Genomic DNA, 23,036 nt, shown 5'->3' with positions numbered 1-23,036 from the left:
TGTGTACGGCACTTTGGACAACTGTAAAGAATTTTAAAAAGAGTTACGACAAGTTTTGTAGGTCTTGGCTTTCAAATGAGGCGCCACACTGGCCTATAGGCTGTAATCTCCAGGTCGAGAAGCTTTCAGAACTGGAGAAAATGCGCTTGTTTTTAGGCGGGTGGTGAGAGGTTCAGACATTTTAGGCTTCAAATGTAAGCCAACCAACCTGTTCTGTATTTTAAATTGCCTGTGACCTGTATTGGGACCCTCACTCCCCACAGCCTGGTTCTTAAAACTGTGTAACGAACCTCCACTGACCTGGTGTACGTGTTGGACCAACAGCAGAGGCGATAATAAAACGTGGTCTGACAAAACGAGAGCAGACAGAGTAAGACCGAGCCCAAACGCCTTTGAGTCTGAGACGAGACCGAGATGAGAGGAGGAAAAAAAAAAACGGTCTCGAGGCCCTAGACCTTTTCTTCTTTTTGCCCGGTAAATTGTGTGTGTGTGTGTGTGTGTGTGTGTGTGTGTGTGTGTGTGTGGGGTCGTTGGGTTTTTCACTTTTTCACAGAGACACATTACCTCTGTGTGCGGTTGGCAGCGCTGGTGGTGTTTGGCCGATCCTTGCAGTGTCCGCGGCTGTAGGGAGCGGGGCAGCAGCTGATCCTCACAGCAGATGGATACATAAAGGCGCCTTTGATTCTCCGGGCGAGACACGGGGGGCATAGGGGGTGCCCTGTGCGGGTTTAACACCACTACACCTACTCAGCACTCATTACGGCCCACCTGTGTAAGCCGACCTGCACTGACTGCACTCGGCGTTTCGTGCTCAGAGGCTCCGTGTTTGATTAGGGTTCATGTGCGGGTGATCCCAGTGCTGGCAAATCTTCATAGCTTCAGTCCTTCACACTTTTCCCTTCATTAAACAATAATAATGAAAAAAGAAGCTGAATTACACACCTTTGCTGAAGTTGTCAAAAGAATTGCAGCCGTTTTTGTGTGCTGCGATTGTGTCTCTATATTCGCCATGATCTTTTTGCAGAGCGCTGGTTTGCGTGGAAACCAGAGACGGTGAACTATGTCGAAAGCATATTTTTAATTACATTGTGCCCTCGGAAGAAGAGAAAAAAAAGTCTGCTGAAATTGTGCTTTATTATATGGTGCTTAAGCTTTCCAGCCAAAAGCAACTCATTCCATTTTGTTTTAAAGCCATCCCTTCTCCCCTCCTCCTTCCTAACGTGGTTTTGCCGCCGTCTTACCCTTCCTCTGACTTGCAAGGAGCCTCAGCAGCTGCCAATAAAATAAATAGCAGCTGACTTGATTATACAGGGATAGACTGGTGAAACACAGCACCCGTTTAGTTTGGAAAGTGTAAATAGATGAGGGATTTTTGTTTTGTTTTTTTGTACGAGAAGTGGAGTAAGTGAGTGGCTGTGTGTAGGTGCGGACCCTTCTCTTTTCACGGCAATGGTAGGCGGCCGGTGGCCCTTTTGTTTGATTAGGAGCAGCCTGGATGCTGAACTCCCAGCTGTGGACAGTGGCTTGTTGTAAGGACAGCTCTGCTAACTCAGCATCTGCACTCGGGAGAATGAGGTCCGCTGTCCGGTTGAAGGCAAGGATGGATTATGTTTTTACGAGGCCCACCCAGGCGTCCCACCACCAATACCACTCTGGGCTAAAGCACGCCATACCTTTTTTTTAAGCCCTTACTGAGTGTACTCTACCTAAAGTAGAACAAGAACAACAGGTCACTCAAGTGCAGTGTCACACATTTCTGGTTTAAGCTATGGCTGCGGAAGTGGTCTGGTGGGTTAGTCTTAATCTATCTTTAAATGTAGATTATGGATTTTCGAATAAGCTTCTTTATGTGCCAACAATATCTGCCCCTTTCCACAGTGTTTACCAAGTCTGGTCAGACGTCCAACTGTCCACATTGCTGCACCGCGGTGACTCATGACTTGATTCATTGTTTATGCACGAGACGAGAGTGAAAGGCAGAAGTAAAAAATGTTGGTTACTTTTTTTAGTTAGTTAATTTGGGCAGGAATTCCCCACTGGTGGACATTTACTGTCTTTGTGTAGTCGCCTCTCATTATGAATCAATGCACTCTTGTGTTTGACCTGTCAGGATGCTCTCCTTTCAAAACATGTCCCCTGATGTTTCCGGGTTTGTTTGTTTTTTGCAGTCACCAGAATCAATCAACGAAAGAGCAGGGTGTTCCTGGAGCCCCTCCACAGCCTCTGTCCCCAGCCCAGTTACCTGAGGAGGCAGAGTGTCTGACGGTGCCCAAATACAAGAGGGACCTGGTCCAGAAGCTGAAGATCCTGCGCCAGGAACTGTCCCAACAGCAGCCACAGGCTGGACACTGTCGCATCGAGGTCTGCCGTGAGGAGATCTTTGAGGTAAATGATTGCACCGTTTGGTTAATCACATGTAGAGAAAGTTCACACACAGCTTTATCTTTTTATGTTGTGGGTATTTGTTGTACGACACAAATATAAACAACAAGCAGAACTTGATGATGAGCTTGTCCTTCTGTGCTCGTTTGTTAACATTTCCTGTAACTATTGTTTTCTCAAAATATCTTCTATATCTCTGAAGAAAACAAAGCTGAATGCTCTTCAGAGCTGAATGTTTTTTGCTGGCACGTCTCCTTTGCTTTTACAATGTGCACCAGAAAAGGGCCTTAGGCTGGACCAGTCCTCAGAATCCCTTTATGATTTCAGAAGAAAAGCAGAGCAGAGAGGCTTTCTCTCCACTTGTGTCTGAAGCTCTCTCAATCATTTGTTCGACCAAGACATTCTTTGTGGATGATTTCAGCCGCTCCAGAGATGGAGGGGGCTGAGGGAAGGAGCTAGAGCTGCAGTGGCAAGTATACAGGGCCAGACATAACTTCATAACTACAAGTTGAGCAATGAAAAATATGACTTCATCTGGCTTTGAGGTGGCAGCTGCGGAGGGAAAGTGAAGTGTGAAAAGCAGCTCTGCAGATCTACTCAAGCTTTAACACAAATGGCACACTTTAGTCGTGGCTTTACTTTGGCAGGTTGTGCAAATGCACTCACTAAAATAAGGTCCCTTTTAAGGAGCCACTCTGGACACACATGACAATGTTTTGCATTTTTGAGTCTGCTGCGTTTTAGCTTTGGTCTCAGAGGTTAGAGACATATTTATGTGAAAAACTTCTAATAACTACAAGTGAAAACTTATGACTCAAACGTTGTATAATTGACCATCTGCTCGAGAAATTTGTGTCTATTGTTTTTTAACCCTTTCTGTGATAACCTGCAGGAGTCGTATCGACAAGTGATGAAGATGCGGCCAAAAGATCTTTGGAAAAGACTCATGATCAAGTTCAGAGGAGAGGAGGGGCTGGACTACGGTGGAGTAGCGAGGTGCTGCTGGATTTAAGATTGTACATGTTTAATGTGTTGAATGTGAACCATATTTACCTCTTGGTGTCTGTGTCCAGAGAATGGCTGTATCTTCTGTCCCATGAGATGTTGAACCCCTACTACGGCTTGTTCCAGTACTCCAGAGACGACATTTACACGCTACAAATAAACCCAGATTCTGCCGTCAACCCGGTAGAAATTCACCTAATACATGAAGATTTCTGTGGAAAGTTCAGATGTCTTGACTCTGATGATGTGTTTTGGTTTACAGGAGCATTTGTCTTATTTCCACTTCGTGGGGCGCATCATGGGCATGGCGGTGTTCCACGGCCACTACATTGATGGAGGCTTCACGCTGCCCTTTTACAAACAGCTGCTGGGAAAACCCATCACCCTTGACGACATGGAGTCCGTGGACCCGGACCTCCACAACAGTCTTGTCTGGATTCTGTAAGACCGTTAATTTAATTGCTTTATTTGTACTTTCGCTCCAATGAGATGAGGTTTACTCTGGGACTGGGAGTGTTAATATGTTCCGTTCAGTGGCTCCCTCTGCTGCCCCATAAAGTAAAGAGCAGGCTTGGTGCATCATTGACATGAGCTCAAAGCTAGTATTTTTTTTATTGCAAGGCATTTTAGCCTGAATAAGGTTTGGATGCATTTCCTGAATTTCTGAACTGTGTATTTCCCTCCTCAGTGACAACGACATCACCGGTGTCCTGGATCACACTTTCTGTGTCGAACATAACGCTTATGGAGAAATCATCCAGCATGAGCTCAAGCCCAACGGGAAGAGTGTCCCCGTGACAGAGGACACGAAGAAGGAATATGTCAGGTCAGATCACTGCATGGGACTCTGTGATAAGTCATTATTTTACAAGAGACATTCAGTGCCGACTTACCTCTGTCTTCGGTTGTGTAGGTTGTATGTGAACTGGCGTTTCCTGCACGGGATCGAGGCCCAGTTTTTAGCTCTGCAGAAAGGATTCAATGAGGTCATCCCACAGCATCTTCTTAAATCCTTTGATGAGAAGGAGCTCGAGGTATTTGTGCTGGACGCTGCTGACTCTAATCCAATGCGTAATGACTTCACCTCTTGTCTGCTCTTTCTCAGTTGATTGTGTGCGGCCTGGGTAAGATTGACATCTCTGACTGGAAGTCCAACACTCGTCTGAAGCATTGCACCCCGGACAGCAACATCGTCAAGTGGTTTTGGAAAGCGGTGGAGTCGTTTGACGAGGAGAGGAGAGCCCGCCTGCTGCAGTTTGTTACAGGCTCATCCCGGGTGCCACTGCAGGGTTTCAAGGCTTTGCAAGGTACTTCAATAACTCATGTAGAGGTGCTGGTTATGCAAGCACCGTGTGTTGTTAAAAATAGATAACAATGTGTTTGAATAGGTGCTGCTGGGCCCAGACTTTTTACCATCCACCAGATCGATGCCAACACAAACAACCTTCCCAAAGCCCATACCTGGTAAGCACAAGAGACAGCACAAAATCTCGTGTAGTTTTATTTTTAGGTCTGTGGCTGATTCACTGACAAAGAACAAGTTGAAATATTGAAAAGGTTTTGCTCATGTTTTTTTTTTCCTGCCTCGTCTCCTGCAGCTTTAATCGGATCGACATTCCACCTTACGAGAGCTACGACAAGCTCTACGACAAGCTGCTGACGGCCATCGAGGAGACGTGTGGCTTCGCTGTGGAGTGAGAGCATTATTTGAACTGAAGGACAGACTTAAAGACTTTTTTTCCCGTCACTGAACACAGCCTCGTCACTCCGGACCAGAATGCAGTCTTCCTCCACTCAGTCACTGCGCTCCATGTTCTTCCATTACATTCAGATCAGCTGCTACAATACGGACTCACCGTCTTTACATGTTTTGTTGCTCATAAGGTGCAGTACCTTCTTTGGTAAATGTTAAAACAGAGAAGCTGCTGAGAGCTTGTAGTAGATTAGTAGTAATTGTTTTTTGAAAAAGCCCTCTATGACAATGCCTCTTTCATTATCTACAATTTACAGTGATTTAAAGGAGACATATCATGCAGAATCAACATGTTTGAGCTTTTAACCGTGCTACCACCACGTTCTCTCATCAAAAACATGCTGTACCTGAAGTATTATTTCACTTTACTGTAACAGTTTGCTAATCCCCACCATGTCTGTGGACGGCAGGAAAACAATAGATTCGAAGCACAATGTAGAAAGAGACTAAAAGTACTTTATTGACATGGAACACAGCAACGCGTTTCGGCTGGGGTCTTCATCAGGGCAGTGAACAAACACCGGCTGTCACCATTCAAAAAAGACTGGATAAGTCATGTGACAAAACAATTATGGTTCTACATATTTACATGCTATATACACACATAACAATTCAAAACATCGAATCCATTTCTATTTTCAATCTATTTCACTTCCTGTTCACTTTGGTCGTTTCTCCTACTGAAGCGCTCTGGTCTGTTTCCTTGATTTTGTTGCATCACAGATTAAACTCAAAAAACTCTGCACCACATTGTTAAAGCTCATAATCAATCACTGTACCCGTTTCCTCTCAAAGTGTGTTCATTACGGCACTATTGATTTGCTAGCATGACGTGTCATTCCCACTGTGGCCTGTAGATGGCGCTCCAGGCCAGTTTGAAATCCTGACCAGTCCTTTTCTTACACATTTCTTACACATTTCATCAAAATCTTAAAACGTAAAGATCATTTCAAGCCTGAATTATGCATGATATGTTCCCTTTAAGTCTGTCTTTTTTGCTATACTACTGAGTAACTCCCCAAACAGCCACGTCTTGCCCTAAGTAGCTATTTAATAACATAATCATTCTACCTCACTACATGGATTACCGAAGGGTTTTGTTTCCAACTCAATGTAAGGACAGCCAGTTTGATAACATTTGTAACGTCCAGCTCTTTCTGACGGTTTGGTTTCAGCAGCAGTAATTGACTTCAGACTATGCCAAGAAGAGATAAAAGTGTCAGTAGCCTTTGGTTCAGCGTTTTGTTTTTGGACATTTAGAATACCTGTGGCCATGCGTCGCTGTAAACATCCAAAAATATGTCATTATTTGTCTCCCTGACCTCAGCACAAACGCTCTTTTCAATGCTGCAGTCGACGAACCTCACAAACGCGATATTTGACACTTTATTCGAAGCCAAGCGAATGCCCTGCTTATTCATCTTTCTCTTATGCATGATTTGACCATTTTTATTCACTTTAGCAGGAGGACATTGCTGGCACTACCTTGTACACGCATGTTTGGTCTTCCTTTGCTCCCACTTTACCTTCAGCAGACACATGTAAAAAAAAAAAAAGAAAAAAAAGGTGCAACTGCCCAAGCACCAAACCCTTTTAAACAATTATTTTCATACCACACTTAAATATGTCCCTGTTAAGTCACTTTAGAGCACTTTACAAGATGAGCGATGAGTGCTTTCCCTTTTCCATTAAGATCAAATGTATCATTGTCATTTACAACTACATAAGTAATATACAGAATTATACACGTGTAATATTGAGTATATATGTACAAAACATAGCTATTTTGTATATTGTGGCTTGATCTTTCTATTTGTTTTAAATGCAAGCATGTTTGGTGTCGGCCAGAGACCTCTTTGCATTCTCAGGTGAAGTTGTCTTTTCTTTTTTTTGGATTGTCAATGTGCAAGGCGAAGTATGTGAAGAGAGCTACAATTCCTCGTATGGCAGTATGAAAGGGCACCCTGATTATTCTGTTGTCACTAAAATCACCTTTCCACAGACTATTTCAACGGACTTACAATGAGCCTACTTTGTAAACGGCGCAAACTCCTAAAGCAGGGGGGGGGGATGGCATTGCCGGGATGGAGCGGGACTGTGACGAGGTAAAGTGTGCCTAAACCCGGACTCGGACTGCTTCTGCGCTTCAGCACCAACAAGCCCACGCAACCTGGAGTTGTGCTTGTGTCACAGTGAGAGATGAACAGAAACTCTTTTAACGGCGACGTTTATTGACCTAATTAATGTTCTGAAATGTGATTCTTTTTTTTTTTTACGCACATGTTGAACTGTTGTTTACTGACAACCATGTGGTTTTTTTTGTAATTCACCGAAAAGAAAAAAAAAGCAACGGTTTAAACTTTTGTCCTAAGTGTGTGTGATGCTGTGTTGTTCCTGTCAATCAGCAAAACGCATTTGTTTGCAACCTCATTTTGACGACAGACTCTTCCTTCTCTCAACCAAATATTCAATACATGGGCTTCTTGACCATGTCTCGGTCAAAATATGCACACCACCTGCTTCTGCCTTTGCTCAGTTCCTTTTGGGTACAGTGCTTCCAGACCAAGGGATAAAACCGGTTCAAGTGGAGTCATTGTTGGTCTCCTGGTATGAAACATGTAAAATTAAAACACTATTTGTGGATTGGTTTGAAAGAAATGTGCTCGTCACCTCTGCTCTCATCTACAAAGCTTTTATTTTCCTGTTAAAATGCTTTTGTGCATCTCTGAATGATGCTGACAAAGCAACCACAAAAATCATGTCTTAGTTTTAAGTAAATCCATTTTATTTCTATCCGGTTTTGTATTTATTTGTACCATTTATGTGACTATAGTTTTTCACATTGGTTGCTCTGAGCTTGTAACTGACACCTGTACATAGGACAAGTAAAGACGCTGAATAAAACACTTGTACCCCTGCAGAAAGCTGAGCAATAAACCATGCTGTTTGGAGCACACAGCATTATGTTTTATACAATCCACGTGTATCGCTGTCTTTTGTTCTGCTGTAGGAAGAAGTCTGCATGGTGGCTCAGCAGTTAGTGCTTGTGTTTTAAAGAGACTAGATACAAGATGTCATTTTTATGCTCACTACGACCACCTCAGCACAGCACATCCTTGTAAAGCACAATACAAGTTTCAGTGTCAACATTGACAGTGGAATGGAAAGCAAATATAACTTGTCTATGGGCGTCATAAAGTGATCTGCTGCTTATTGTGTCTAATGTGTTTGGTTTTGCCTAACTGATAGTTTAGTATAGATTTTATCCACCATGTTATTGACCTGAGCCAGATCCCAGCACAAAGGTTCAGTAGCTTAAAAGGTATTTAAGTATACCACGCCAGTGAAAATTATGCATCGTCAAAAATGGTGCTGAAATTTCTAAAATGTAAAAAGTTTTCTGTGCAATATTTGTCAATGGCTTTTCAACCTACAACATTAAGTCGCACCAACTACAGTAACTCAAAATAAGCGCAATTTACTGACCCCTTGTGGCAAAGCTCAAACAGCAGCAGGTGTGTAGAGAATGCTCTAATAGTGTTTTTCAACCACTGTGCCGTGGCACACTAGTGTGCCGTGAGATATTGTCTGGTGTGCCTTGGGAAATTATCCAATCACACTTTGATGAGAACATTTTGTGCTGGTGGTGTGCCTCGTGATTATTTCAATGAAAAAAATGTGCCTTGGCTCAACAAAGGTTGAAAAACACTGCTCTAATATACCTCAATCTTTTACACAGGAGTGTAATAAACCATTTGCCAAGTGCAGACATTTATTTATGAGCTGATCTAATGTGCTCATCATAATGCACATTAGTCATATACATTTATCACATTGCACTGAATTTTGGTCCAAAACTCTCGGGTCTAAGATTAAAAAATCACAGTCAATTAAAAATATTGTCATTGTCTCCGCTGATTAGAAAGCACAACACATTAGTTCAAAATCAAAACATGTTAATGTTAAAAAATAAATAATTCAAGTGGATTATTCATGGTCATAGTTCAGGCATCAAAGGAAGACATGTTGAAAGTCACTCATACTTTGCATCGCTGGTCCCATTTGGCAAAGGAAGAACATTCTCTATGTTTTTTGCTATTTGTTGCTACACAATGAGAGCACAGCCATTTTAGCTGGAACATTAAAATATATAAAATACAAAACTGTAGTCCACAAGAGTTCAGGAGATAGCAGCTCAAGATGAAATAATTATTTCTTTAGTTTATTTTAATAGGCCCAGGCTAATATATTATTTTGGACAACAGGTATGCACTGCATTAGCTGTGAGGTTCCTTTGTACATTTTATTTCTTGTGCAAATGCGCCCGAGGCGGCAGAGCGGTGGTGTCCTAACGCTGTACCTCTGATGCTGAACAGTGTCTGCTCTGCAGCACTGCATTTCTCTCTACAAATCCAGCGTTAGTTTATGGAGCAGACGCCTCAGGACAGATAACTGGTGTTGTAGCTAAAGGAGGCCAGGTGAACGCGGTTACGCAGTCTCTGGACGTCCAGCTCTTGGAAATGCTCGTCCTCGTCGTTCTCTATGATGATCTTCTGCAGCTCCTGGATTTCCCGCTCCATTCGACCGCGCAGCTCTCGCTTCATCTTCAGCAAAGCCTGGAACAAAAAGCAGAATATATTCATGTCCCACCATGAACATGTAAACGCTGCATAAAGATTTGGAATTGTAATCGTACAATTGTAAACAGGGATATAAGTTTGTCAGATATTTTTCAACCAAAAACAAAAATATGTTTAAAATTTAAAAAGATGTCTTTAGGGACTAATTTACCTTTTCTTGGGCTTTTTTCCGAACCTGGATCTCTTGTCTCTCTTGTGCAAGTTTTTCAGCCAGTAGACAAAACTAAAGAAAACAAAGCACACTTTATTCTAGACACAACTCAACGTAAATCCAGCTCAGCCTAAAGCCAGCTGTCCAACCTGGTCTTTGTAGTAGTTCTCCATAGATTTGATGTGGTCTCCTTGTCGTCTCTGATGCTCCAGTCGCTGCTCTCGGGCGTAAGTTCTCTGTTCTCTCAAACGATCTTTCTGGATCGACAAACCCTCTTCAAACAGCTGCCGAAACATCTGGACAGAGACGAACACACGCGCAATATTAAGGTTTTAATGTAGACATATTACGTATATATATATTATGTATATGTAAAACCTTATTTTGGATGCCTCGGCGTCGATACTTTACATTTTATAATTAATAATAATAAAAGATTAAAATTATGTTTGTGAGATTTAAATAGTAATGAAATACAGGCTCTAGAGCTGGGGAAGAATTTGACTGGGGCTCCCCCTGCTGGCAGTTGTAGGAATAACTACTCAAGAGGTTCTTTACCCTCTCCTCTTTGGTGCGGGCCCTCATCAGCCGTGCCCGGTGCTGGACGTGGTAGTCGTTGTGGTATTTCTTGGCTCGTGCGATCTGCTGCCGCTGCTCTCGGAGTTTGCTCTGAGTGGACTTCTGCTGCTGGATTCTCTCCTTAAAATCCCTCTGAATAATTAAACAATGTTGGTAAATACATTTGCCTCTTCGACTTCTACGCCGTGAGTCAACATGTGTTTTTTACCAATCGTTTGCCGTGTTCTTGTTCTTTGCGGTTTATCTGCACCAAAAGTTTGTGCTGCCTCTGAGCCTCCTCCAACTACAGGTCAGAGATGTACAATAATAAATGTTCAACAGTTCTGAAGCGAGTCAGTGTGAGGTCTCTGTACCTGATGAGAAAGGTTGTCGCGCCGCTGGCTCCTGGTGGACGTCATGGAGTGAAGTCTGTCCACCTGCTGCATCTGCTCCTCCCACATTTGACCCAACTCTCGGGGCGTGATGTGAAGATGAGGCAACTCCTCAATGAGCACCGGCAGCAGGTCGTTCTCCTTCACTTTCACTGGACAAACATCAGTACGTATTTAGCACCCCCACTCATACGTATTTTATTATGATGTAGTGTAGGTTTACCACTTGTTTTATTACCACATAATAATGCGGGGGTATATAATTGTTTCATTTGTGGAGTGTTCATTTGTTCTTTGTATTTGCATTGGGTCTGAATACTTTTAAAGGAAGGAAAAGACTTTGTATAGCGCCTTTCACATGATCACAAAGAAGCCTGGGTACTGTTAAACGATACCAGTCTGGTATCCAGAAAAAAGTTTAGATACTACTGGTAAAAAAAAAAGCAGGTAGCAGAAAAAAATATTATACTGTATCTTTAAAGACCAAGTTTTGACGCCTGTTGGTTCAGGGTCAGCGTCAAAGGAAGTGACTTGGTCGTTTCACCTCAAATGATACAAATTTAAAAAGGAATCGTGTTTTATGGAATATATGAACATTAATGCTCTGTTTTGGGGTCTAGAGACATATTTTAGTAGTAGTAGTAGTATCAGAAAAAGTTCAGGTATCCAAGGTAAGAATCGTTTAAAGGAATAGGCCACCGTTTTTACATACTGAGATATGTTCTTACCTTAGCTTTGACGAGTTCTTTAGGACCTGTCTGGTCTTCACCCGTGCCTTCAGTCACGTAAACACAGCGCAGACGGCGTTAGCATTTAGCCTCTCCCCCTCTCCACTATAGCTCCAAAACTGGTCAAGATAGAAGCTACCAAGCTCTTCCACGCTTTCCCTATTTAAATATGGTTACGTGAAATGTTAACCTACAAAGTATAATTACACAAAATTAAACAATGTGGATTTTCTAAGCGGATAAAAGGGGGAACTATAATGTAAGGCGTAATAATACCAGGAGTAGTTCAAAATCCGCGCAGTAATCTTCACTTTACTGTGCGGATGCCAAACTACTCCTGGTAATATTACGCCTTACATTATAGTTCCCCCTTTTATCCGCTTAGAAAATCCACATTGTTTAATTTTGTATAATTATACTTTACGTAGTGTAACACTTCACGTAACCATATTTAAATAGGGAAAACGTGGAAGAGCTTGGTAGCTTCTATCTTGACCTGTTTTGGAGCTATAGAGGAGAAAGGGAGAGGCTAAATGCTAACGCCGTCTGCGCTGTGTTTACGTGACTGAAGGCACGGGTGAAGATCAGACAGGTCCTAAAGAACTCGTCAAAGCTAAGGTAAGAACATATCTCAGTATGTAAAAACGGTGGCCTATTCCTTTAAGTATTGAAAAAATTGAACGGTACCCAAATCTGATCTCAAAGCACTTTAAATGGGACAGTTTACATTCACTCCATACTGCGGCCTCTCCGACCACTCACTCACACAGGCACATACACTCTAATGTGGGGAAATCCGGACCCACCGTGCTGCCGTTTTTGTTCAGCTTTTTTCATGTCTCTAAACATTATAAAATTGTGTCAATTTGTTATGGATATGCAGAGTTAGGCCAATAAATACACTTTAGATCTACATAATAAATGGCATAAAGAAAAGATGTAAATACAGTAATTTCTGGTCCTACTGCCCAAGATTTAAAACATGATTCAAAGTTGCCAGGAGTGATTATGCAGGTCTTAACTTATCTGAACTTACACGCTTGATCTTTCCTGGGCGTATCTCGCATCCTTCGCCCTGAAGCGGGAGCCGTTTTACGTTGTGATCTGTGCTGGAACTTTGGTTTTGTTGGAGATTGTTGGTGTGTCTTCGATGCATCCTTCAGGATCGTCTCTCTGTACTCCCGCTCCTTCAAAGACACAATTCAAGAGACTCGTCATGGTGCTCTTTTAAACGATCATGAGTGTAGGGTTATTTCCACATATAAAAGGTACTATTGTTAATGTTTTTGAGGCCGGTTTTCTTGCTCCGAGCACTAAATGAAACAACGCCATTGTAGCGCGGTGCTCTCTGTAAACTTTAGAGTTTGGTTCAGTTCAATTCTACAAATGTAAAGCACATGCAAATACAAACTACGTTACTCTCAAACCCTTGGAGTTAAAAAGAATCCAAAAAAACAATTGTCACGAGGTTGTCAGCGTCTGTGAGCTGATAGTGTTTCATCTAAAATACTTACAGTGAAAACCATATGTTTACATACACTTAATAGGGACTATATGGAGTTTAAAAATGTTAAAATGTTAAAACGCCCTACGTTTTCCAACAATGTCCTAATGTGTAGAATGAGCCCAGACATGTTCACCATAACTCCCTCTAAAATCCTGCACTGTCACTCAAAAAGGTGTTAATTCGGGTCTGAAGTAGCCTGATAAACCACACCCACCTTCTTTCTGCACGAAAGAAGGTGGGTGTGGCCACACAGCGTAAACAAGTTGCTGATTGGCGGCTAAATCCTAGCCGAACCAATCACGACCGTCACAGAGAAATGACAAGGCTACGTCACTCGCTGCACCACTATGTTGTTAGTTCAATTAACACTAACCTTAGCCAAAACTAATCATGGATGAAGTAGTCGAGGATTTTGCCTCGCGTTCTCCGCGCGAGTTTATATTCACTTTATATTTTTTTAAATTGGACTACGGCTGTCGTCACGTCCGCTAATTGCTAATTGGTTTATTTCACTGACAATCTGTGCACGTTAGGCCCGTCCGTTCAAACTGCTCCAATTGCTCCGTGAACAGACTAATTCCCTGGGTGGAATGGACAGGGAAGAGTATGGCAGAGCCAGGCAAGGTCTGAAGTGCCGTCATGCACGAGCTTTATGGCCTATGGGTTGATATTCACATTTCCAACCACAGCACGTTCATCTCGGGGACACAGAACCCACAACCACAGAACAGTTCTATTTAATCCCTCATGATTCATAGAACCGTAGTTATACGTAACTTTCGTTTTAACCAATGAACGTGGCACCTTCAAGTGTCGTGAAATTGCACCCAAGGCTGAACCAGACTCCAAGGTCATGACATCATCATCATCTGGGATTTCCCAAATTGTTTAAAGGTAAACTTCTGACTTTGTAGAAAGTAGCAAAAACATTTCTAAAAATCTCTCATTCTTCTGGCATTTTGCAAATAGAAATAATTTTCAACCTAAAAAAAAAAGCACATTTGTAAACATCTGGTTCCTACTGAAACATATACATTGTTTTACTTGAATCAGGATCATATACAAAGTTAAATAAAGTGAATCTGATCCTGGAAATATAGGAATACTGCACCAATTGAAAGGCAGATGTTTTGTAGCCGCTGTGCCCTGTAGTTCTAAGTAAATTAACAGTGTTTAGGAAGGCAGAACATTATATTACACATCGCAGTTGTGAATTAGTAAGTACTCACAGCTTCCAGGGCTCGGAGGCGTGCCCTGTCCAGCTGCACCCTCTCTTTATCTTCATACCTTTCTAATTCTTCTTGATACATCTTGTCCAGCAGGTACTGAGAAAGAATGACAATGACTTAATTATACTCACAGACAGGGCACAATCATTCCTGCCTTCTTCTTCATACCTGACATAGCTTCCTCTGAGACAGTTTGTGAGGCGGCTTCCCTCGTTTCGTTTCATTTGGGACCACGACGTTGCTCTGTCTTCCATCATTAGCAAAAAACGAGTCTGCAACAGTGTCCCCTGGAAGCGTGCGGCGGTGCGGTGGAGAAGGGGACGGGGAGCGGGTCGTCTCTGGGTCATCTGAAACTAAAACAAGTGACAAACTGTTTCACATAAATCATTATCATGTATAAGCAATGTCATTCAAGTAGATTATCAATGTATATTATAAATTGTTCAGTTGTTAATAGCTGGGGCACATGATGATGATTCTGAGTTATGGGCATTTGTATGAAATTAAACAAATGCACAAACAGCTTATAACTGTACCTGGGTGTCGCTGGGACGTCCTGTGACGGTCTCTGTGGGGCGAATGGTGGTCCTTTTCTCTTACATCACTCGTCTCCCCAGGCTCACTAAGAACTCGCTTCAGCATCTACGGGGAAAGAACATAGTTAACTTAAAATACTCACAAACCTTCTGTGAAAACTCATCCTCGATGCACAGACCTGATCGAGTTCTTCAAGGCGATGGGAAAGATTTTCGGAAAGGTTATGCAGCTCCTCCTCAGTTTTCTTGTTTCTTTGCCTACGATGGGACAAGGGATCTTCCTCTCTGCGCCTTACGAAGAACAAACATCACATTAACTTCAGGCAATTCATTTATTTTGAAAAACAGAATTCCAAATGGTCTCACTTTGACCCGTCTCTGAGACTGGTGTGTCTATTCTGATGTGTTCGTCGATCGTAGGCGGCGTCCTCTTCCTCCTCGGTGTCTGAGGGGGAAGAGTCAGAGGCTGCCGTCTCATCCTGCAAAGTTAGAAAGAGCACATCTGGCTGCGTGCGGAATAAAACCTTCCTTGGGCACCCATTTGTGACCTGAGAGTACAAGGTACATTTAGAAAATTGCAAAAGAAATCAGACTTTTGTGTTAAAGGAAATGCCACCTCAAGTGTTTCTTTGCCCAAGTCTGTGTCAGTTCTTTGATGGCGCAATGAAGACTTTTCACTTAATGCTGGAAAACAATCACAGGTGTTGAAAAATACACTGAGCAGGATAATCGTAATGTAGCTGACCAAGTTTTTATTCAAAATGGCAGAAGGTCAAGTATTTACCAGGTGATTGGCATCGAGAAGAAGTTTTCGATCCACTGTCAGGTAAAGTCTTGGGAATCTGCGAACAAACAACAAATTAAATAAGTGCATTTTACGTATTACAGAATTACTAAAGCATTGGCAAAAAACACAACCATATTCAGGTGCAAGGCTACCGGTACATTCTTTTCAACACCGATACCTGAACGATACTTTGTCAGATACCTAGACTAAAATATGTGTTGTCTAGAACCACAAAACAGAACAATAATGTGTGGAAGATCTGCAAATTTACAATTCATTTCCACTGTTTGTGAAAAATGGAGAATAATTTGGGAAAATTGGGAGAAAATTGTGGCAAAAATAGGAAATGAATTGGGTAAAAAAGTGGGGGGGAAATTTGGGAAAACAAGAAAAAAATTGGGGCAAGAATATGAAAAAAATATAGTATTATTAAAACCAAGTCCCTTCTTTTAATGCTGTCTATATCTATATCTCTCTATATATAAAAATTCTGTACCTGCTTTCAATACTAATATTTTTTCGATACCGGTAGTGCCTAAACTATTTTTTCCGATACCGTACTGGTATCATTTAACGGTACCCAGCCCTAATCAGGTGTGCAGAAATCTTCAGGGAAGCACATTTGGACCAAAAACAACGTGACTCTTTTGCATATACAAATATCACCTCACATGTATGTCCGTGCCTGTAATCTGCTTGTTTGAAACTACTTTAACAATCCTTCGCTTAAGCACAAGTGTGTGGGGTAGGCTGACGGATGATGAGACAGGTCACAGACAGGCAAGTGAGGCGCAATTTGTGGGGGAAAAAAGACAGACTGCTAGGAGCTGGATTATTTGTATTCATAGTTTTTATCATCCGTTTGTGTTGTGAAGCACTTTGGGCAGCCGTGGTTGTTGTAAATGTGCTATAGAAATAAACTTGACCTTGACCTTGAGGAGCTGTTTGCATCTAAAATTAAACGCCTTTCCTTTCATCGCTAACATGAAGGTAACAAACTAAATCAGGGTGATTTCTTTTAATAGCGATCTGCCAAAGTTGAGATATGAAAAACCAGCTGTAGCACCTGTGCTGTGGCCTGGTCGGCTTCCTCCTCTGTGCTTGCCCTGTGGAGTCCAGTCGACTTCAGGCCACCGTCAGCGGGGTGAGGCGTGTTGCTCTGGATTGGAGGCTGGAGAGGAATAGCTGAGGGAATCGCTTCAGACTGAGGAGCATCAGGGGGACACGGCAAGTCTCCTGAGATTTGGACGCCATTTTAAAGAAAAGTCAAAAATTAAAAACACAAAATAAGACTGAGGAGCTGCAGTATGCCACACTACTTTACCTTCTTGTGTAGATGGATCTGTGTGTGCTGAGGCTCCGTGTCCAATGGCCTCATTATTTATAGTCACATCTTGCACATTTGAGGAATGAGGAGGGTGATTACTGCGCTGGACGCCAGACCTAAATCACGAAAGAGAGACATGATATTTTGTGTGAAGCCTAAGATTGGTTAGATAAAGAAACAACTGTCTTAATTCAGATCTGTCGAGGTACAGTGTATGGTGTTGTTTGGACTTTTTACAGTTGTAGTGTTGACTTAGGAATAAACCCTACTCTGCACTGGAGGACACAGAGGCTCCCTCCAGCTCGGGCTCCTTCTCCTCACTCTGGATGTCCTCATTTACACTGTTGTTTGGCTCTGAAAATAGAAGTGAAAAGTCACAAACTCCATTTATCTTCAACTCATGACCTTTTATTGCCGCTTCCATGACACATTAGACAAACACTTCATTATATTGCTGCCTGTGTGGTTATGTAGTCGTGCCAACAGCTGCAAAAATTCCCTAATGTTGAATTGTTGGGATTATGAAAGCTGGTATTAGTTGGAAACACAGCAACAGTGAAAAATAATGCTTTAAGTTTTTAAAGAGCTAATGAAAGCCCTCTTTAGCAAATAGGCCGCGTTTTCCTTGTTGTCTTTTAAAGTCTGAACTCTCCCTTTTGTATAAGCCTCCAACTGGTTTAGCGCCTTTTGTGTTTAGTTAGCTAACCACGTCAGAGCTCTGTGTCCAGATCAGAAGACAAACAAAAACGTGTAGCCTACATTTTATACTGTACTTTTAAGAGAGCGGATATAATGTGAAACTCACTTTGTGCATCAGTCATAACATAAAACACAACTCTCACCACTGTTCTGTGACTCTTCACTTATCTCCTCATTCAGATACTCCAGCAGACCATCAAATATTTCCAAAAGATTTTTGATGGATTCTTTGTGGCCTCTGACAACATTTTCACCTGTAAACATAAATCCACGGCCCAATTTCAGAAACATAACCTTTAGCCGCAGTAAAAAAAAAAAACAGCAACATGGCAAATGTTTCTGTACCTGTAATGTGTGAGAGGCTGATTTGTAAATAATCCAAAGACAAAGAGTCGATCACAGACTGGACGTTATGAGCATCATCCTCTTGAGATCGAGGGCTTGAGATATAGTCTGTGAAGCACATTTTAATAAAGTGATGTCATGTATAGAGTTAGGGAATGAGATGTCATGGGATTAGCAGCAATTATAAACTAATGGAGATGTTTAAAGGTAGAATACTGGAGTTATTGTTCACATTAAAACACTCCACAGTGAGTATCTCAGCAGCTAACGGAGTTGTTACACTGCCTTTCTGTTTTTATCGAACATGGTAACTGGATTTTCCCAAACTCTATGCTGTGAATTATGGCTTTTTAACAAATCAGGGGTAAATCTGCAGTAGACATTAAACACATGCTAAGCACATTTAGTAAAAGTTAATTTTAGGTAACTTAAGTGCCACACTGCTCTCCTGATACATCAAACATTAATCCTCGTCTTACCTGGAACCTTGTCTCCCAAGATGCTCTCATACAGAGCAATAAAAACATTTGCATCGCAGTCTGTCAGTGTGCTCAGTTTCAGATTCAGGTGACTTTTACTGAGAAGCTCATTTGCGACATCAACCCAGTCTGTAAAAGTAAAATTGCACATGTCTTAAATTAGTATAACATTATATATGAATCAAAAATAATAACATCGTGAGTGAAGTGAGCAAAGATAAATAGTTTGCAGAGAACATGCTGGACAGCGCCAATGATGACTGAGAGATTTGTTACCTCGTTATCTACAAGGAGGAGGAACTGCTCACTTACTACAGGCACAACTATTTTGACTGCAGATCTAAACAAGATCACAACAACTCCACATACTAAGCTAACGCCTCTCTAAGACGTGTATGGACAGTGGTTTCGTATTGAATAGCTTTCTAAATAATAACTGCACAGTAAACACGTCTGTGGTCTGTAGAGTAGCGATGCTAATGTAGCAGTGCGGCGCTAGTTACGTGTCGTTAGCTTTCCCCTTCCCACCGTCGGCTCTTACCTCTCTCAGCCTCCTGGGTTCCCATCAAACTGCTCAAACTGTGGCAAAGGAATAATAAAACTAAAATATTAGTTGTAGAACTAACTTGAAGCTTGATCAAAACAGCTTCATGTCCCTGGTTTGATGGGGTTTTTTTTTTCTGTTTACACGAAACAGGAACTTGTCTGTTCTCGTTTGAAACAGAAGTGTCATCTGATTGGCTGCCGTCGTTCATTGTTTCCGGAAGTGATTTTTTTATATGTTTATACTGCCCTCTGTTGGTCATTACTAATAATGCGTTTGGAAGGGAAGGGTGTGTGTTTCTGGAGGTAAAAAAAAAAAAACTACTGGGGATTTTTAAGGTGCACAAAATCCCAGTTTATTTGAAGCCAGACCTTGTGGCAAAATTAAGACATCTTGGTCATACCGCCTTTGCTATGCCCAATCCCGTCAGATCTTGGAAGCTAAGCAGGGAAGGGCCTGGTCGGTACTTGGATGGGAGACCGTTTGGTAACACCAGGAAGCCTGGGGTGAATGTGGTGTGTGAGTGAGTGGTTGGTGGTGGTCGGAGGGGCCGATGGCGCAGACTGGTTGCCTCGCTTCCGTCAGTTTACCCCAGGGCAGCTGTGGCTACAACAGTAGCTTATCACCACCGAGTATGGAGTGAATGAATAATGACGACAATGTAGCGCTTTGAGAAACTTGTTAATACAGGCTTGTAAAGCGCATTACAAGTGTAAGGCATCATCATCATCATCATCTATCTATCTATCTATCTATCTATCTATCTATCTATCTATCTATCTATCTATCTATCTATCTATCTATCTATCTACCTATCTATCTATCTATCTATCTATCTATCTATCTATCTATCTATCTATCTATCTATCGATCTATCGATCTATCGATCTATCGATCTATCGATCTATCGATCTATCTATCTATCTATCAAGTGGACCTATCTATTATATTGCAATAAATAGTTATTAGCTGTCAGAACAAGACAATCCATTGATCCCACTGAATATACCTATATACTCTTAATACTCAATATGCACATTTTTATTACAGACAAATGTTTTTCGACCTTGGGTGATGCAGCCTACTTTCATACTACGTAACATTGGTTGATATGATACAAAACATAATACAACAATAGCCGTTTACAGAGTCATTGTCTTTTCACAAATCCAGTAGTTGTCATCTTCACATTTTAAGTCGTTCCACGTGTTCTGTACTTCAAAAACCCTCACTTCAACACAGTTCTCCCTCTCGCCCATGTTGGGTTCATTAGGAGCCCAGTAGCTGAAAATGTCGGAGAAAAACAAATAAGTGCCACTAAAGAAAACTCAACAAATGCCGTACATTTCTCTTTACAAAGCAGTGTTTTTCATTGCCAGATTTGTTTCAGTGCCATAAAAATGTAAAGTCACTTGTTCTTAATTACATTCACACAACTTTAAATAGATAAAGAGAAATATATACTGATTCAAAACCTTGTTGTCAGTGGGGTCCCATCTACCCAAATCCAATCTCCTTGTGAAATGCTCCTGAGTCCGATCCACATGAAACGATGAAACTTCCTAGTGAATTCCTTTAATTAAGGAAAAAAAATCATGTTAATTTGTGTTTCTCACCCATTGTGCAACCCCTTAATGAGTTTTATTGTACTTTTTAGCATCACTCGAGAGGATGCTAATGTTTATGTGTAAGTGAAGTCTGTAAAAATGCAGGAGGAGAAACAGTTTTCAGCCAGACGAGATACGTTATAACGTAATGCAGGGGTTTTATGCTTTGTCCACGCACGTTCGAATAGCCTCCACAGTGTCATGTTTTAAGTTTGTGCAGCACTTTGGAAACTGTTATGACTTAAACAGCCTGAAAAATCAAAACTGAAAGCACTTAACTTTACAGCACAGTAATAGCACAGTAAATCTATTCATTATGTGTGGTCATACCGCCTTTGCTCTGCCCAATCCCGACAGACCAGGAAGCTAAGCAGGAAAGGGCCTGGTCGGTACCCGGATGGATGGGAGACCGTTTGGGAACCAGGAAGCCTAGCGAATGCTGTGAGCGAGTGAGTGGTTGGTGGTGATCAGAGGGGCCGATGGCGCAGACTGGTTGCCTCGCTTCCGTCAGTCAGCTGTGGCTACAATAATAGCTTGCCACCACCAAGTATGGAGTGAACGAAAAATGCGACGTAAAGCGTCTTTGAATGTCCAGAAAAGCGCTATATAAAACCAATGCATTATTATTATTATTATTATTATTATTATTATTATTATTATTGTTATTATTATCATTATTATTATTATTATTATTATTATTATTATTATTATTATTATTATTATTATTATTATTATTATTATTATTATTATTATTATTATTATTATTATTATTATTATACTTTTCTTGAAGTGAATTTCTCCATTGTGAGAAAAGTCTTATCTTAATGGCATGGTATAATGGAAACAGCATGGTACCTTTAAGTGCAATAACACTGTAATTATGGTAAATTAAATGTTGATATGACACAATCTAACCCCCCATGTCATTACTGTACTGTAGAATAAAAATGAACTGTTACTTCAAATTTATCAACGTATTCAAGACCGTTGCCAATTGGTGATAATATTAGGAGCTGTTTCTTTGGAAGCTGTTACCTGCTCGTCTCTGCTGTTGATCACCATGAGGTCTGCCCCCCTCTGCTGACAGTACACTTGACTGTCCTGCCAGTTTCTCTTCTCTGTCGAAACGTAGTAGAGGCTTGTGTTGAAATACACCCAGCCATCTTGGAAATACTTATCTAAACAACAAACAACAAATTCAGAAGGCAAGATTTGACACAGTAGGAATTGACCTAGTACCTAGTACTTACCAAAGTTGTTTTGTTTCTGAACCGTGAAGTTTTTGCAAATCCCATCCAGCTCTGAGGGTTCTGCATCAGAGTTGTCTGACGGAGCACAACAGCATTACTTTAGTTTAATTTAGAAAGATAAATTGGCAGAAAATTGAACATTACATTTTTTGCCATCTGTCAAAATAACATCCACCAAAATGTTTTACTCAGTATTGAAATATCCGCTAAAACAACAAATTATATATAAAAAATGTTTTAAACTTACAAAGAAAAATGCGCAGTGAAACATTGAGGGTAGCTTGAAGCATGCAAAGGAGTCCAAAACTCAGAAGAACCAACCTCGGCAGCTTCTTATCTGCTAAGAACAACACATGCATTTTAGTTAAACAGAATAACATGGAAGCATTTCCAAGTATACACAAAAGTTTATGTCTGCAGCTTAAGAGCTAAAGAAAATAGTCTTCACTCCATAGAAGAAAAATCTCAAATTCCCTCTCCAAAAAACTGTTTACAAGTACCTATTAGTTTGAAAATAAAATGGTAATATGTGCTTCAAAAGTTGTTGGTGTCTAAATTCATGAACAACTAAGATAAAGGCACAAATGGGACTAAACATTGGTGTTTTTTTAGGGTTTTGTCACAAAAACAGGTCCAATTTAGGTTTAAAAATATTATTTCTCTGAACTTTGTGGTCAGGGCCCCTGAAATCACTGCAGGTTCTGCATTGGGTGAATTTAAATGCACAAGAAAAGAAAAATTCTTACTTGTGCCTCTTATTGGCCAAATAAAACAATGCCTTTTTGTCTCACCATCAGCAGAGCCTGAAGGAATGGACTGCACCGGGGGTACGTTGACGTATTCCATGTGGGTGTTTCTGAGAGCCCGCGCCATGTTAAAACCACAGACTGTTTTTGGTTTGGTAGCCTTTCTATGAATGTCCTGGTCGAGCAACTCAACTTCTTTATTATAGGTTTCGAAAGTGACTTTGTGGTCATAGGCTCAGGAAGTGGGAGGCTGTGGGGGCAGTTTCTTGTGACAACAAAACATTGCCTAAAAACTTTCTATATTAGGATATTATATATTCCTCAGATCCCCTCCTGGAGCCGCCACCTTGACGTGGTGGAGGGGTTTGGGC

General features: G+C 41.3%; 2 protein-coding genes across 4 annotated transcripts in view; one reads left to right on the top strand and one right to left on the bottom strand.

Annotated features, from left to right (window-relative positions):
* Positions 1-5,732, top strand: part of LOC306960329 (E3 ubiquitin-protein ligase SMURF2-like) — a 33,122-nt gene extending 27,390 nt beyond the window's left edge. Inside the window, exons 12-20 of the mRNA XM_079552751.1 lie at positions 2,169-2,385; positions 3,275-3,378; positions 3,456-3,570; positions 3,650-3,828; positions 4,076-4,213; positions 4,301-4,421; positions 4,493-4,694; positions 4,776-4,851; positions 4,986-5,732. Coding sequence (XP_079408877.1) covers positions 2,169-2,385; positions 3,275-3,378; positions 3,456-3,570; positions 3,650-3,828; positions 4,076-4,213; positions 4,301-4,421; positions 4,493-4,694; positions 4,776-4,851; positions 4,986-5,085 — 1,252 coding nt within the window. The 3' untranslated portion in view covers positions 5,086-5,732. The remainder of the gene's footprint in view (positions 1-2,168; positions 2,386-3,274; positions 3,379-3,455; positions 3,571-3,649; positions 3,829-4,075; positions 4,214-4,300; positions 4,422-4,492; positions 4,695-4,775; positions 4,852-4,985) is intronic.
* Positions 5,733-8,982: 3,250 nt separating this feature from the next.
* LOC306961445 (centrosomal protein of 95 kDa-like) lies at positions 8,983-22,821 on the bottom strand. Of its 3 annotated transcripts, none has more exons than XM_079554192.1 (26): positions 22,711-22,821; positions 22,167-22,259; positions 21,920-21,994; positions 21,705-21,847; positions 20,538-20,635; positions 19,060-19,097; positions 18,519-18,647; positions 18,040-18,147; positions 17,838-17,948; positions 17,265-17,349; positions 16,993-17,111; positions 16,735-16,901; positions 15,666-15,723; positions 15,498-15,565; positions 15,248-15,429; positions 15,061-15,172; positions 14,882-14,987; positions 14,514-14,698; positions 14,346-14,441; positions 12,646-12,796; positions 10,864-11,033; positions 10,719-10,793; positions 10,490-10,642; positions 10,081-10,227; positions 9,932-10,003; positions 8,983-9,756 (listed from the first exon to the last, which is right to left on the bottom strand). In XM_079554192.1, the coding sequence occupies exons 1-26, from the start codon at positions 22,790-22,792 to the stop codon at positions 9,580-9,582; spliced, it is 3,000 nt and encodes a 999-aa protein (XP_079410318.1). In that variant the 5' UTR covers positions 22,793-22,821; the 3' UTR covers positions 8,983-9,579. The 3 variants fall into 3 exon arrangements, with proteins under 3 accessions (XP_079410318.1, XP_079410319.1, XP_079410320.1); XM_079554193.1 differs by having other exon boundaries at positions 22,167-22,256; XM_079554194.1 differs by lacking the exon at positions 22,711-22,821 and having other exon boundaries at positions 21,920-21,979; positions 22,167-22,251.
* Between the last annotated feature and the right edge of the window lie 215 nt (positions 22,822-23,036).

Source organism: Gobius niger (assembly GCF_951799975.1).
Source record: "Gobius niger genome assembly, chromosome: 3".
Classification (NCBI taxonomy): Eukaryota; Metazoa; Chordata; class Actinopteri; order Gobiiformes; family Gobiidae; genus Gobius; species Gobius niger.
The sequence above is the reverse complement of the archived record's forward strand: the minus strand, read 5'-3'. Positions and strand labels throughout refer to the sequence as shown.

Coding starts and splice junctions, on each gene's coding strand:
- LOC306961445 (XM_079554192.1), bottom strand. CDS start 22,792: ATGGCGCGGGCTCTCAGAAACACCCACATGGAATACGTCAACGTACCC. Junction 22,260..22,710: donor TCCTTCAGGCTCTGCTGATG/GTGAGACAAAAA, acceptor TGTTGTTCTTAG/CAGATAAGAAGCTGCCGAGG. Junction 10,643..10,718: donor AAGAACACGGCAAACGATTG/GTAAAAAACACA, acceptor TTAATTATTCAG/AGGGATTTTAAGGAGAGAAT.